Below are 15,870 nucleotides of genomic sequence, written 5' to 3'. Positions count from 1 at the left end.
CATTAGATCAATCAGAATTTGTCAATCATAATTGTGGGAAACGCAAAATTTCTAGCATTCAGTCCAGTGAGTTACAAACTAAAAATGATGGTCTCACTAAAATACTAATTATTATTAAAAAATCTTAGCAACATCCACAATTCAGTATAAAGAGTCACAAGTAGAAATAAAGGTGTCAAATTATTTTACTAATCATTAAAAAAAGCAATCTATGACAGTTCAGGAATTCATCCAGACAACTACCTCTTACTTCATTGGACTACATGAACATGCTGTTAAGTGTATAATTAACATATGTCCAAAATATAGTGAAGTCAATTTATTTTATTCGACATGTATCCGGAACTAAGCCCATATGCTTCATTCCAATCTGTATTGTTTTTATTATGTTATTTTAATGATGTTAGAATATCATGTCCTCAAAATAAAAAAGTCAATTAAAACGCACGTGAGATGTAAATACTATTCAAATAAATTAAAGATATCTATGAAATTGATGCGCTTTATCCTTTCAAACCAAAATAGGAAAAAGAACTCAAGGTTAACGAACAAAATTGTATCCTTCCATTTTTTTGTTTTTAGTATTAGGTATATTCCAGTCCCTAGCACGTGCTTGTAGCTATTAATAGAGTGGATTCAAATCACAACAGTCAGTAACGGAGAAAGTGGAGACGTGAAATGATTGCATTCATCACTTAATGATTAAAAACTGGTCTGTGTATATAAATATACACCAAAGGATAGATTTAACGTGTATATTTGAGTGTACTGGAGTGTATTTGAGTAAAAAGACGAGCCGAGTGAAATGTTAGTTTTGCACTCTTCGTTGTCAGTATATTGCACAAACACTCACGTCACCGTAAACAACCCATCTTGTGTACTCTAGCCCTTTTTTCCTTTCCTGTTTACTTTCTTCCTCTTTAGGGACCCCAAGTGGAGGAGTATGACGGGCTCGCCATTATGTGTTACGCAAACATCTCACTTCTGTCCACGTGAGTCTGATCATCCTCTGGACCAAAAATATGTAACAAAGCATGCCAGTAGGTTCCACTGGTTTGTTGGTTCTCACTAAATAATTAAAGGATTTTTCCTAAATTAAATCTAACGGTGGACATTTTAAGGTGGAGGGGTGAGCTTTTTATAAAGATTTGCAAAACGTACACTACCTTTGGTGTTACAAACTTACGTTTTTGATAATCTAATAGCCTGATAGCAACGCATGCTATTACAATTGATTCTCACTAATAGACGGATAAACGTTACTAACAAATATCAGCATACCAACTCATGATAAAACATAAATCTAAACTTTCACGTAACGGTTCGCAATGACGTCCAAGTCTGTTTCAAAAAGAGACACGGATGATGGGGGTGTTCGTTGACACATATGTGCTCCTGCGCATTTTTGTCATTTCTCTTTTTAGTAGGGTCACGTTAGGGGTAGTTCGAGTGTATGGTATATTTTCGTTTGGCGGTGTACACGAAATTATTCATATAGCTTTGATTGTTTCTTTGTATAAATTTCCAAATTTTCATATTGACCATGATTTAACCTCTTTAAATGTGCTTTTAAGTAATCCGTCCGTCAGTCTCGATTGAAATTACTCAGAAATCTTGTTGATTTCTTATATTACTGCCATATTAGATAATGTTAATTAGTTTACACTAGGTGGTAAATCGATGTATTCTAAGTAGTGTATCAATCTGAAAGTTCCAGTCTAGTGCTAGTTAATTAAATGGAAAAGGATATTAGATTAGTGAGCACTTACTTCTGACTGATTTTAAACTTTGGAATTTTTCGTTTTATAACAACTCCAATTTAAATGTAAAGTCCTTGTAATTTCGTTTGAAACGTTTTGTTGCTTACAGGGAGGTACCGAAACACAGAATGTTAGGAAAGTCACTCACCTCTTTGAGAAAGATGATGCAATAGAAAGATATACAGGCGGGCGTATAGAAGGACAGACAAGAGATACATATATGGGCAAAATGAACAATCAAATAGACATACTGACGGACACGTAGATTTCCCTGAAGCATCCAAGAGAAATAAAACTCTCAGAACAATAAAAACACGTTCATTTCCGATGTATCTACTTTCTTAGCAGCAACAGTGTGCGTTCATGAAATTTGAATCTTGCAAGAGTGAAACTCCTTTAAATTCTATGCAGACGGTCACAACATTTGAAGATCCATAAATGGAATGCAGTATTAGAATTCACCAAACAAATGAATAGTATTTTACTTACTCTTTGTTGAACGAAAGCATTATCTTCAATGCGCGGTTTCAATGCTCACACATTTAGCCGCTTCATAAATGGATGGGAGTGGCGATGGAAGAGGGTTTATTATATACAGATGGACACGGGACAAAAGTACTACTTCCTTGTCAGTGTGTTAACCTTCAAGAGTTAAACTGGAACTGCAGGTTTGAGATGGAGAGCTGAAATGTCTGTAATAATATGTGGATCTATATGGACAAAAATGGCTCTTGGGGACAAACGAGAAATTGACATGGGACAAAAGTGGCTCTTTGGGGACAATGATAATTTAGCACGGGAATGGTAGTTGGGGAACAAAAGCGTTTACGGGGCAAATGGTAACAGTGCTACAAGTAGCTGACTTCAATTTAGGGTGACAGTAACATTGCTCAAGCTGACCTCAGTAAGCATACCTATCGGAAAATCCTATGTTAAATGAGCCCATCTTTTTGACATGAGACTGGCATTTTCTAGACAGCCGTAGGTTTAACATGGGAATGGCATTTGGGGAACAATGAGAATTTAATAGCACTTGGGAGACAGAATAATTTATTGGGACAAAAGTGTTTGTGGGAAAACCAAATAAAGACACACATACACAGAGACAGAAATAAAACACATATAGGAATTTTGTATTAGTATTTCTTTCCGAGAAAGCAGAGTTATCCTGAAAGGGGCCGTTGAGTTCTATTAACCAAACTGAGTTAACATGAGTTGCATCTCACTGGTATCCTTCTTTTCCTCAAACATCGTCTCACCGAGGGACCGTACAGCAAGACTATCTTTAGCCAGCATTGCCTTTCCACATAAATTCTTCACTTCCACATAGATGTGTCTATAAGCTTAGCGATGGCCCAAGATGAAATCACATACCTCAGATAGTTCGACTTGAACAACATACGAATGTAGACGTCTCTACACATGCTAACATGGCATACGTCTTCGAGTTTTAACATTTAATATGGTATGCATCTTGATCGTGACTGAGAACAGATGAAGCCATAATACAAGGGCTCCTGTATGTATAGCTTCAGTCCAGATCGAAACGGGTTGAAATGTTTCACCAATCCAAAGTGGCTTTACAAAATCCAGTCAGATAGCAAAGGCTCTATCCTAATCACAAGATAGCGATGCGTGACGTCACATGCAGTATATAGCCTTGCCAGTGTTCTTCCACAGTGAATCGATGCAACATAGGTTAAGTACGGCTAAAATTAGGAAAACGATGTATTGCTGTGCGCTTGCAGTGGATACGAAGAGTGATGGTATGACAGCTACAAAATCAAAAACGGTCATGTTTCCAGAAGAAAATGATTTTATTGTGGATTTGTCTGATTATCTTTCGTCTATGCAAGAATTTTTACCGGTACTAGTACCTTCACCGCTTTCTACCTCGTAACCTTTGATAGAGGAATTTAGACAGAAAGAAGAATCATAGAAATTGTTCCAACAGCAGAAAGAAAGAAGAACAAGCATTACTGATCCAAGAAGAGGAAGAATCAAGCAAGAAGATGAAGAGAAGAAAACGTGTGAAGGACAAGAATGACGATGAAAGCCACTGTGAGTATGCTACAAGACATCTTAGCAGTGTTAATGTGTCTGAGACAAATGTATCAGACCTTTTCTTTGCCTCCATCCAAAAGGAAGAGGTTTTCCTTTGTCAAACACTTCAATCCAGTCATCACTACATCTATGTCCACTACCAATGAGATGCCAGCAGCAGCAGTGTCCACTACTGAAGAATCAATACTAGCAGGAATACGTGTAGGACTTGGTCATGGTAAGGGTGTAAGGCATGTAAAGCTCAGCATGTCAGGTCCATGAGGTTGTCAGAAAGTACTCAACTGTCTTTTTCAAGGCCACCAACATCTTTAAAAAAGAGATGCTACTCGAACATTGCCGAAACAAATAAAACTTAAACCCCCTTTCCCTATGATTGAATGGTGTACGTGTGTGAGTGCATGTGAGTTTATCCGTAGTAAAACAAACCTAGACAAAGAGACACATATGTTTTCTGCTCGTTATATTTTCTTGTTTTCAATGACGATAAAAAGTTAGCATATCGCAAAAGACCAATTATTTTCTGTTACTGTTTGCCCCTTCTTTTTAATTTCATCACAGCGTCTTCCTCACATTCACTTAATTTTCGTGGTATGGATTTCTTGCCTTTATTTGAAGGGAATGGGTTTTCATTTCTGAAGACACCTCCCATCCCTCTTTTTGTTTTTATTTATTTTCTTTCTTATTTATTTTCTATTTTCTTTGGGCACTCTGAGGACCAATTGTCTGTCTCCTGACATTCATGAGTGGTATATTAACCTTTGTCGATCTATTCTCCTGTCTTTCCTATACTTTGACAATGTAGGTCTATATCTCAAGAAAGATGTTACAAATATCTTGAATTTTATCTCGTGAAGAGTAGTCCGTCATCTTCTCTGAAGTAGACTTTCGAAAGCCGCTCCACAAAGTTCTGACTAGAAGGTTGACCAATGGTGACTCTTCCATTTTCTTGGTTGTTTGAAATCTGATTGAATACTCTGAAGCTAAGACACTAGCCCTATATGTTGAGTTGGGCTGCGTATACAACCTAGTCAAATGCAATTTTAGTTTGCAATCAGGATGAAACCATCGCACTGTTGCATTGCAAAAGAAGGGGAAGAAAGTAAGGGACAACGAAATTGTATGTCGCCTCATACTTGAGATCCATACCAGCGATCTGAAGACGACATGAGTCAGAATAAACACCTTCCGCGTCTGCGCCAAGACCAAGAGAAAATCATTCAATAACTCTCCAAAAGTATCACCACTTTCAAAAGAAGCAAACGCGCATCTCAAGAAAATTTTAAACCACAGCTTAGGAAATTTCTTGTGAAAAACTTTAAGGACTTAAAATGTCTGAAGTGCTACCACAGAAAAGTATCATGTTTCATCACCGATATGTGGGATTCGATGTTAGAGACACTGAAAAGAAAATGTCATGCCAAAGAAGACGATTGTTTGGGACGATCCATTCATCAAGACAGTTTGAAGTCATCCGTCTTGATCTAGTTCAACGCCCCGGCAGAACTGACACCCATCGACACAATTAAACACACTCAGCATTCCAACGACGAGGTTCACATTATCGATGGCAAAGCGACACTTTCCAGAACCCAGGTTTCACTCGAAAAGTACTATTGGTGGACTATATTTGTAGCACCAAACAAATCATCGTCCAAATTAACAACTAACTAAAAACAAAAAAATGGAAATTCCAAACAAAACAAGTCAACACATGAGAACAAAACTATTTCAGACTCTGACGATAAGCCATATGGCTTGAAATTGTTTCCTAACTTCATGGTCATTCAGTCCAAAGATAAAGCTAAACCACTTGCTACACTATCGCCATTTCTTGTTGGCTATACGTGGATTAGTCGGCAAACCCAAAAGTGTTAGCAGGTAGTCTGCTTGTAAAGCACATGCTGAGAACATCCAAAAATTTAAGACCTTTCGTTACATTCCAGTAACTTGTTTCGCATATACAACACTTAACACATCAAAAGACGTCATTCGTTGCAGCGACTTGGCCGGAATCAGCGACAAAGAAATCATCGACGGGATGAAAAATGAAGGTGTCACTGCAGTCCGTAAAATTCGTATGAAACGAAATAACAATCTGCAGGACACCAACACCATTATACTCACCTTCAACAAAACCATAAGAACCTAAAGTGGTCAAAGTTGGGTTCCTACAAGTTAAGGTTGATATATACATACCAAATCCCATCCTTCCCGTGGGGGTCAGGGGTTGTAGAATTGGCCCTACATGCCTCACCACGTGTCGTAAGAGCGACTAAGTAGAGGCATCCTGTTTGCCGTGAGTTGCGTCCCATGTCGGTGGAGGAAAGGATCCTGGAAGTTAAGCAGAGGCTTTCCGATGCAATACACTACTTTGGCTTCTACTTTTCTTAGCAGGGTGGTCGGGGTGGGACCGATCTCAAAAAATCGGCTGGTCACGCCGAGCCCTAGGAAGTCTTTTATTTACTCGCTCACCTTCTTTATCTTTCTTTTCCTATCTCTCTTGATACCACCGTTGTCCCTACAGTCTATTCCTTTATTGTTCCCTTTCCCAAGTCTTAGAAGACTGCTTTGAAGGCAGAGGTTTAACGGGTCAATCAGGATGTAATTGTACCGACCCTAGAAAGCGGTGGTTTTACGGGTCAATCATAGATAATTTTATCAACTGAGTATAGCATCTGTGTATCCATGGCACTTGAAAAGTTTCCCCTTGTTGGGCTCCATGGTGGGCGGAGAGAACGGGTGTTGAATTTTAAATAAACCAACATAGATATTTAAAAAAAAAAAAAAAAATCAAACGCACCAAAACTCTGTCTGACTCGGATGACAACCTATGTAGTGTGGAGTCATTTCCACCCTTCTTGGTTATACAATCGAAAGATGCCACAAACCACTTTCCGCACTCTCTCCCTTTGTTATTGAAAAGACTATTACGGGAACGATCGGAACACCAAAAAGTGTGAAAAAATTAAAATCGGGTTGCCTTCTTGTTCAGTGTGACCGACGAGGTCAAACAGAAAATGAAGAAAATTAAAACTTTTTCGATATCCAAGTGACCTCATTCACTCCCACCAAACTCAAAACGTCCAAAGGCGTGATTCGATGTCATGACATGGCTGGAGTCAGCGACACAGATATCATTGAAGGGATGAAAAACGAAGGTGTCACTGCAGTCCGCAGAATACGTATTAAACGTAATAACAGTCTGCAGGACACCAACACCATTGTACTCACCTTCAACAAACCAACTGTACATAGAGTGGTCAAAGTTTGCTTTTTGCATATGAAGGTCGAGATCTACATTCCAAACCCCCTTTGGTGCTATAAGTGTAAGAAATACGGCCAACACGAAGACCGGTGCACAAAAAGACCATTCTCATCAGAAATCTGATTGTAGAGCAACTCCGCAGTGTATCAGCTGTGGAATGGAGCACCACGCCAATTCCAAGGATTGTGATACCTGGAAACAGGAGAAGGAAATACAGAGGGTAAAGTACACTTCTAACATTCCCTATCCAGAAGCCCGAAAACTCGTACAGGCCAAAACAGCCCATTCTGGCCCCGAAAACAACAAAGGACACTCAAACAAATACAGACACACCGGATTCAACACCAAGTTCTAACACCCCCCATTATCAAGCACAGAAAAACACGGCATCTACTCAGACAACCTTTAATAATATACCACAACCGAAACCACCAAAGGATAAAAAGTCTCATGGAAACAGGTAACAAAAGGGGTCAGATGACCCTATCAAACTCTATAACAGGTTAGGAGACATTGAAAACATGGATGCAAACGAAACTGCTCCATGCGCTCAAGGTAGCTCCAGACCTACAAACAAAAAATTCACCCCCGTACTTCCTTCAGAGAAATAACTACATAAATTGACACCGCGAAATGTCTAACTTAGCTCCACAATCTTCAATTTAAACTTATAATGAACAACACCATCATGCAATGGAACTGTCATGGACTTAAAAGCAAATTAAAATGATATTCTCCTCCTTTTAAACGAACATGATCCTGCGGTACTATGCCTTCAGGAAACATTCTTGAGGACACGGATAACATTACAATTAAAATCTACTCCCTGTTTAAAACCTACTCTCAAAATGTTGACAAAGTGTCAGGAGGAGTTTCTGTTATTGTGAACAATAGAGCCCCTCATAGCGTCATCCCTTTATAAACAAATCTGCAAGCCAGTGCTGTAAGCGTCACTCTACATCGAGTGATTACCTTTTATTATAGTTACTTACCACCAAACACCAACGTAGTACCAAGCCATTTAGACAAACTTGTTCAACAACTACTCGCACCATTTGTTTTACTCGGGGATTTTAATACCCATAACATTTTATGGGGATCAAACCACATAAGTGACCGAGGCCACAAAGTAGAAGACTTCATTTCTAGACACGATTTGTGTCTATATAACAACAAATCACCGACATATTTACACCCAGGAACGGGTAGATACACGAGTATCGATTTGACAATTTGTTCCCCATCGCTGCTTTTAGATTATAAATGGAAGGTCGCTGATGACCTTGACATCAGTGATCACTTTCTAATCTCTCTTACGAACACCGACGCTACAAATGACGAAGCAATTCCACAATGGAATTTAAAGAAGGGCGGCTGGGCCAAATTTGAAACACCCTGCACAGCTAGGCTTAACATGGATACCGTATTAAATGACAATAACCCTTTTCAATATTTAAGTTCTGTTTTAACCGACATTGCAGAAGAACCCATTCCCAAGTCCTCACCAAACTGTAAAAGAACCCAACCACCGTGGTTCACAAAACACTGTAAAGAAACCATTAGACAACGCCGAGAAGCTCTGAAAGAATTTAATAATCGTCCAACGTCTGAAAATTTAACTAAGTTCCGTATTGTTCGGGCCAAAGCCGGGCGCACGATTAAAGAAAGGAAAAGATCATCATGGAAAAATATGTTTCAACTTAAATTCTCGTTCCTCTATAAAGAAAGTTTGGGACACGATCCAGAAAATAAATGGAAAGGGAAAACACAATTCCTTTCGAGATCTCAAACTAAACAACAAGAATTTCAATTCCAAACTTGACATAGTTAATAGACTTGCTGATATTGTTTCTAAACATTCCTCATCGTCTGATTATTCAGAAACCTTCAGAATATTCAAAACTCAAAAAGAAAATACAAGGTTGAAATTCACATCTAATAACTCAGAAAGTTATAATCAACCGTTTACACTGTTTGAGCTGATAGAATCTCTGAATAATGCCCACGATACATCCACTGGGCCTGACGAAATATATTACCAGTTTTTGAAACACCTTCCAAAACCCTCATTACCAGTTCTTCTGGAAATCTTCAATGATTGGTGGATTACTGGTAATGTACCAAACATTTTGAAGGAAGCAACAGTAATACCAGTTCTAAAACCAGGTAAAGATCGCATAGATTCTAACAGCTATCAACCTATTGCACTCACAAGCTGTGTGTGCAAAAGAATGGAACGAATGATCAATTCTCGGCTTGTATTGTGCCTGGAAACTAACAGTTTAATATCTCCTTTCCAAAGTGGCTTTCGATATGGCTGGCGCACCAATGATCATCTGGTTACACTGGAATGATTTATTCGGACGGATCACCTATTCCAGTTGTTGAGGAAACAAAGGTTTTCGGTATTATCTTCGACAGAAAACTGACTTTTATTCCACACCTAAAGAACTTGAAAGCTAAATGCTTGAAATCTCTTGATCTACTTAACGTAGTAGCGCACACTGACTGGGGTGCTGATAGAAAAGTCATCCTCAATTTATATAGAACGTTTATTCCCTCCAAACTGGACTATGGTTGCTCTGCTTATGATTCAGCCAGAAATTCATATTTGAGAATACTTGATCCAATTCATCTTCAAGGAATAAGACTCGCTCTGGGGGCATTTTAAACATCTCCGTGTGAATGTCTACTCGCAGAAGCGAACGAACCACCCTTATCACATCGTAGAGAAATGTTTTCCGCACAGTATGCTTTCACATTAAAATCAAACACTCTGAACCCTGCTTTTTCGGCTGTTTTCCAACCCAAATACAAAACCTTATACGAAAATAAACCAAACGCCATACCTTCCTTTAGCATTAGAATATCATCAAGCCTTGACAGTACAAAAATTGATCTTTCTAAAACTCAGAAAACGTCCATTCCCGAAACTCCACACTAGCTACTTAAACAACTAAAAGTACTTTTTACGCTACACAGTGGAATAAAAACCCGAGACAAACCCATCCATCTTCCACAACCCTGATCATGAACTCCTCACCGAATTTAAACACTACACAAGAATTTATACTGACGGATCAAAGAATGAGGAAAAGGCTGCTGCAGCCTTCGTTAGTGAAATCACACAACACACGTTCACTTACCAAATGGCACATCATTTTTTTCAGCCGAAATCAGAGCAATAGACCTTGCTCTGCAATATATCGAAAACAAACGTATTTTAAACAGCATCATCTTCTCCGACTCACTATCAGTATTTCAGTCACTACACAAAAGAAAACTGGAGAACCCATTATTAAAAAACATACTCGTTAAAAATACCAAGCTGAGTGTCTCCCACAATATAATATACTGTATTAAAGGTAACGAAAAAGCAGATTACGCTGCTAAAATGGCCTTTACTCCAGAACCATCTGATACCGTATACTGAATATCAACCTAGTATCAAAAAGTCCTTATGTCAGAAGTGGCAGGCATCATGGAATGATGCATGGAATACCAAACTTCATGTAATCAAGCAAAGCCTAGGAGAATGGAATCCTTCCTAAAGAACCATCCGTAGAGAGGAGGTAGTCATTGCGATAATTCGAATTGGTCATACTTATATAACCCACTCCCACATCCTTAAAGGCGAAGACCCACCAGAGTGCCTTATTTGCAATAAACCATTCACTGTTATTCACATTATGACGGAGTGTTTCGACCTGCAACTGCTAAAATGGCCCTGTCACTCGAAACATCTGATTTTAAAATACAGTATACTGACTTGAAACCAAGTATCATAGAGGATCTGCATTAGAAGTGGCAGGCATCATGGAATAATAAAAAGGAAATGAATAATAAACTTCACGCCATCAATCCAACCCAAGGAGAATGTATTCCTTCCTACAGAACCATCCGTAGGGAGGAGGTAGTCTTTGCAGCAATTAGAATTTGTCATACGTATATTATTCACTCGCAAAGACCCACCAGAGTGCGTTTCTTGCAACGAACCATTCACTGTTAAGCACTTCATGATAAAGTGTTCCCACCTGCAACCTACGCGCGATCAGCATTACAATGTGTATGACATGAAGGAACTTTTTGATACTATAAACATCACTTGTATTCTAGAATTCTTAAAAGAAGTAAATATTTGTCCTAAACTATAATTGTTATGCCATCACGTTGAGAAGTTTTAAGTAATGTATTTTTTCGTTCAACACCTTTTCATCTGTCATCATTAAGATACACCGTTTACATTCCCCCTTGATCGAGAAGCTTTATTTATTACCTTTTCCATCTTGTCGTTTTACATTCAACTCTTTGGTTTTATAACGCTGGTCGATACGAAACCTTTCTCCACTTTTAAATAACCCTACATATAACCTTTTGTTTGGCGCCAAATAGCCTAATCGTGCTGATGCGCCGTAAAAATATAATCAATCAATCTGAACCCTGTTTTTTCAGCTGCTTTCGACCCAGATACAAACCCTTATACCAAAACAATCTAAATGCCATCCCTTCCTATGGCATTAGAATCTCATCCAGCCTTGACAGTACAAAAATTGATCTTTCTAAAATTCAGACAACGAGCAGTTCCAAAACACCTCCTTGGCTACTTGTGCAATCAAAAGTACTTTTTACTCCAGAAGATGGAAAAACATTCTGATACAATCCCTTCCATCATCCACAACTCTTATCATGAACTCTTCAGCAAATTTAAAAAACGAAACAAGAATTTATACTGATGGATCAAATGATGTGGAAAAGGATGCTGCTGCCTTCGTAAGGCAGAAAACACAACAGAAGTTCGCTTGCCAAATCGATTTTGTTCCCGCCGAAATCAGAGCAACAGACCTTGTTCTGCAATATATCGAAAGCAAACGTATTTTAAACAGTATCGTGTTCTCTAACTTACTATATGTGCTTCAGTCGCTAAGCAATATAAAACCGGAAAACCCGTTATTAACCCATATTCTCCTCAAAAATACTGAGCTGAGTACCTCCATTGATATAGTATACATTTGGTCCCCCAGACTTATTGGTATTAAAGGTAATGAAAAACAGATCGCGCTGCTAAATTGGCCTTATCCCTAAAACCGTCTGATTTTATAATACCGTATTCTGATTTGAAACCTAGTATCAAAAAGAGCCTTTACGTCAGAAGTGGCAGGCATCATGGAATAATGCAGTGAATAACAAATTTCATGCCATCAACCCAACCCTAGGAGAATAGACTCCTTCCTACAGAACCATCCGTAGGGAGTAGGTAGTCATTGCAAAGAATTAGAATTGGTCATACTTATATAACCCACTACCACAATCTAAAAGGCGAAGACCTACTAGAGTGCGTTTCTTGCAATGAACCATTCACTGTTAAGCACTTTATGACGGAGTGTTTCGATCTCCAGCCTACTTGAGATCAGTACTACAATGTGAATGATATGAAGGAACTTTTGATACAATAAACGTCTCTTGTATTTTAAAATTACTGAAAGAAGTAAACATCTATTCTAAGATATAATTTTTATGTAATTTATATACCGTCTTTCCTACTCAATACCTTTTCATCTAAATCTTCAGTCACACGCAACATTTACATTACCCGCTGATCGGGAAGCTTTATATATTATCTTTACCTTCTTGTCGTTTTGCTTTTAACTGTTTCATTATTTTATCGCTGGTCGATAAGAAGCCTTTATCACTTTTTAATAACCCTACATATAACTTTTGTATGGCGCTAAATAGCCAAACAGTAAATAAAATACAATCAATCAATCAATCAATTAGATTAAATCAAGCAACATTTTAAGAAACATTTTTTAAAATTTGCAATAATAATGTATTAAAAATCAATTCTGAAAGTAAAGGCTATATATTAATATCACTAAAGATACTGTTGTATTGTTTTTAATCTTTTATATATATTTTTGTATGCATTGAAATGAAACATTATTGAGTAGTACAATCAATAGAACTGGCAGACCAGTATTCACTTATATTCCCATTATTTACTTTTAAATGTTTTATATATGGAATAGTATAACCATTCTAAGCTAAAAATAAGTCTTTAGTCAAAGGGAGCTGTAAAATGCTTGGTTAATGAACTTATTGGAAGCAAATATCTGGAAACAAAACAACCAGATCACATATCTCGAAAACGCTTTACATAAGTTATATGGATCAATAATACAGATATTCTTAAAAGCAAAGTCTGAAAATTTTGAACGCCCAAAAATGAACTAAATAAATAACTAATTTAGATTAAGAAGAAGTATTTCATACGACTAAACTAAAATATAATATACATTAAACCCATACTTCGGGTTGTTTTAATATCGGTTATGCCTTACTTTGGTGGTGTAAAATACTTTTTTAAGCTAAATTAGTTGTTTAGTTTCTTTTGTTTTCAAATTTAGCCTCTAAGAAAATTTGCAATTTTAATCCATATAGGTGTAATTTGAAATAGCATTTCCCTTAGATGCAGGAAAGCCTTTTTTCATTGAAGTTGCCTAACAATCTTCCAGGTTTGTAATATTGATCAATTAATTAAATTTTCACTGAAAAGTATACCAAGGGAATTAGAGTGACATGTCATGACGATTGTGAAAATGCCAGACATTTTAGTAGTTAATAGAATGAAAATGGATATTAGATTAGCGACCATATGTTTATTGGTGGATTTTAATTGTCTGAAACTGTATTGTTTGTCAGACTAGAACAACTCCACTTACATAATTACGTCATTTTAATTTCAATTTAAAGCGCCTTGTAACTTCCTAAATTAATACAGATATGGATTATAAGAAAGTCATGTAATCCATGAAGAAAAATGATGAAAATAAGAGATAAACATGACGGTACACAGTGAGAAATGTACAGAGATTATCGAGGACGAACCAAAAGATAAAATAAACAATCAGGGAAACGGACTGATAAACAGACATATCTACCTAAAATATTCAATTGAAGTAGCAGAAACCACCATCGAACTCCTATAAATCCCATTCCATACATATGGTCACAACATTCTAAGGATCCTTAGCAGAGGTACTGAAAGTGGTCTGTGGTGCAATAACGTATTACATATGCATCAGCAACGCAACTATATGCAGGTATTTCACTTCCTCTATTCTTGATGTAAACGCTTTTGATCAGATAGGTGCGCCACTTCAACGAGTCAAGCAATGTTTTATTTGCTGTCTTTTGGAGGGCTTTATTGCATGCAGATCATTGTTCTTCGTGTGTGATACCGTTTTGCACTGTACTCACCTGTGCATAGATATATAACTATTACACCCACTGATAATGAATCAAGGAAGTCATGTTTTTAAAAGTATCTGTCAATCTATAGTGGTAAGTTCTATGGGCTCTATAAAATGCCGAGGTCGAAATTCATAGATACATTTAATCGAAGATTCAAGATTTATCAATAAAGTACTGTGGATTACTTGAATGTCATGTCGTTATAAGTTCAACGAAATTAAAAAAAAAAAATTCTGGCTTATAACGAGATTACATCCCACAAGACAAGAAACCCGCCGCTTTTGATGGTATGCATGAAGTACGTATAATACTAATTTGGTTACTTTGGAATGCGCCCGTTTTATGTTATTACAGCCAAAGCCCGTTTTATGTTATTACAGCCAAAGCCCGTTTTATGTTATTACAGCCAAAGCCCGTTTTATGTTATTACAGCCAAAGCCCGTTTTATGTTATTATAACCAAAGCCCTTTCTATGTTATTATAGTCAGCAGGCCCGGCCCTAGGGCAAGGCGAACGAGGCAAACGCATTGGGCCCTGTGCTTTCAGGCAATGCATTTGTTTTGCATGCTGCCTAGGACCCCACACATCCTAGGGCCGGGCCTGACAGTCAGATCCCGTTTTATGTTATTACAGTCAGAGCCCGTTGTATGGTATTACAGATAGAGTTCGTTTCATGTTATTACAGCCGTATCCTGTTTTACGTTATTCCGCCGAAAATGGCATTTCCAAACATTAGCATCAGAGTACAGTTAATCCCGTCATGCAGCACCGTATTAGGAATTTACCATTCTAAACCTTTTAATTTCGATTACTTACCGATCGCAGTATATTTTGACCGTAATGTCTGTAAACAAAGTAACACGTCAGAAACTAAAAATGAATATAAAACTGAATAGTAAATTATACTAATTGAATAGTCGGATAGTATTTAGCCAAAATTATTTAATTGATGCTATTTTCCACATGCACACACACTTTTCCAAGGAAGGTGTCGATAGGCTATACGTGGAGACCAGTGTAACTGTTCGAGGAAGAACATGGGAAAGGTTCTAGAAGAAACGCTGACCCACGTGAAGCTTCTGGCAAGCTTTCTTAACACACCCAAATAGAACGAGACCGATACTCGAACGAATGCTGACAGAGGTGCCATGGAGAGCGCGAGCGCTTATAGTGACTGGGCCACCTGGGGCCCCTCTAAGAACGAGCTGTGATAGTAATGTTATATGCGACATAAAAAGAAAAAAAAAACTGTAGTTTAAGTACATTTGTCCGCCTGAAAGAAATATAAATATACAACGCTTAGAGACAGTATGTAACATATGCTTTATTCAGAAACTTGGCTTTCACATGTACTAACTTTATTGCTAACAACTTTTTACAAGTTTATATGTCTGCTTCGCTTGCATCTGGGTTTTTATGAGTTTTTAATTCTTTTTTATTTTTTGGTCTCAAAACCGAAAAACACGAGAGAAACATACGAACCATGGAAGATGACCATTTATCATGTGTCTGAATCAGGTCTCAAATCTG

The 15,870-nt window shown here is 37.6% G+C and overlaps 1 protein-coding gene across 1 annotated transcript in view; it reads right to left on the bottom strand.

Moving 5' to 3' along the window:
* LOC149798909 (uncharacterized) overlaps window positions 1–14,263 on the bottom strand; it is a 46,301-nt gene extending 32,038 nt beyond the window's left edge. The window contains exon 1 of the mRNA XM_089957825.1: window positions 14,028–14,263. Coding sequence (XP_089813951.1) covers window positions 14,028–14,091 — 64 coding nt within the window. The 5' untranslated portion in view covers window positions 14,092–14,263. The remainder of the gene's footprint in view (window positions 1–14,027) is intronic.
* Window positions 14,264–15,870: the final 1,607 nt, after the last annotated feature.

This window comes from Sinohyriopsis cumingii, chromosome 5, assembly GCF_028554795.1.
Source record: "Sinohyriopsis cumingii isolate HCF-2022 chromosome 5, ASM2855479v2, whole genome shotgun sequence".
Taxonomy (NCBI): domain Eukaryota; kingdom Metazoa; phylum Mollusca; class Bivalvia; order Unionida; family Unionidae; genus Sinohyriopsis; species Sinohyriopsis cumingii.
Note: the sequence above shows the minus strand (reverse complement) of the source record. Positions and strands in the feature narration are given on the sequence as shown.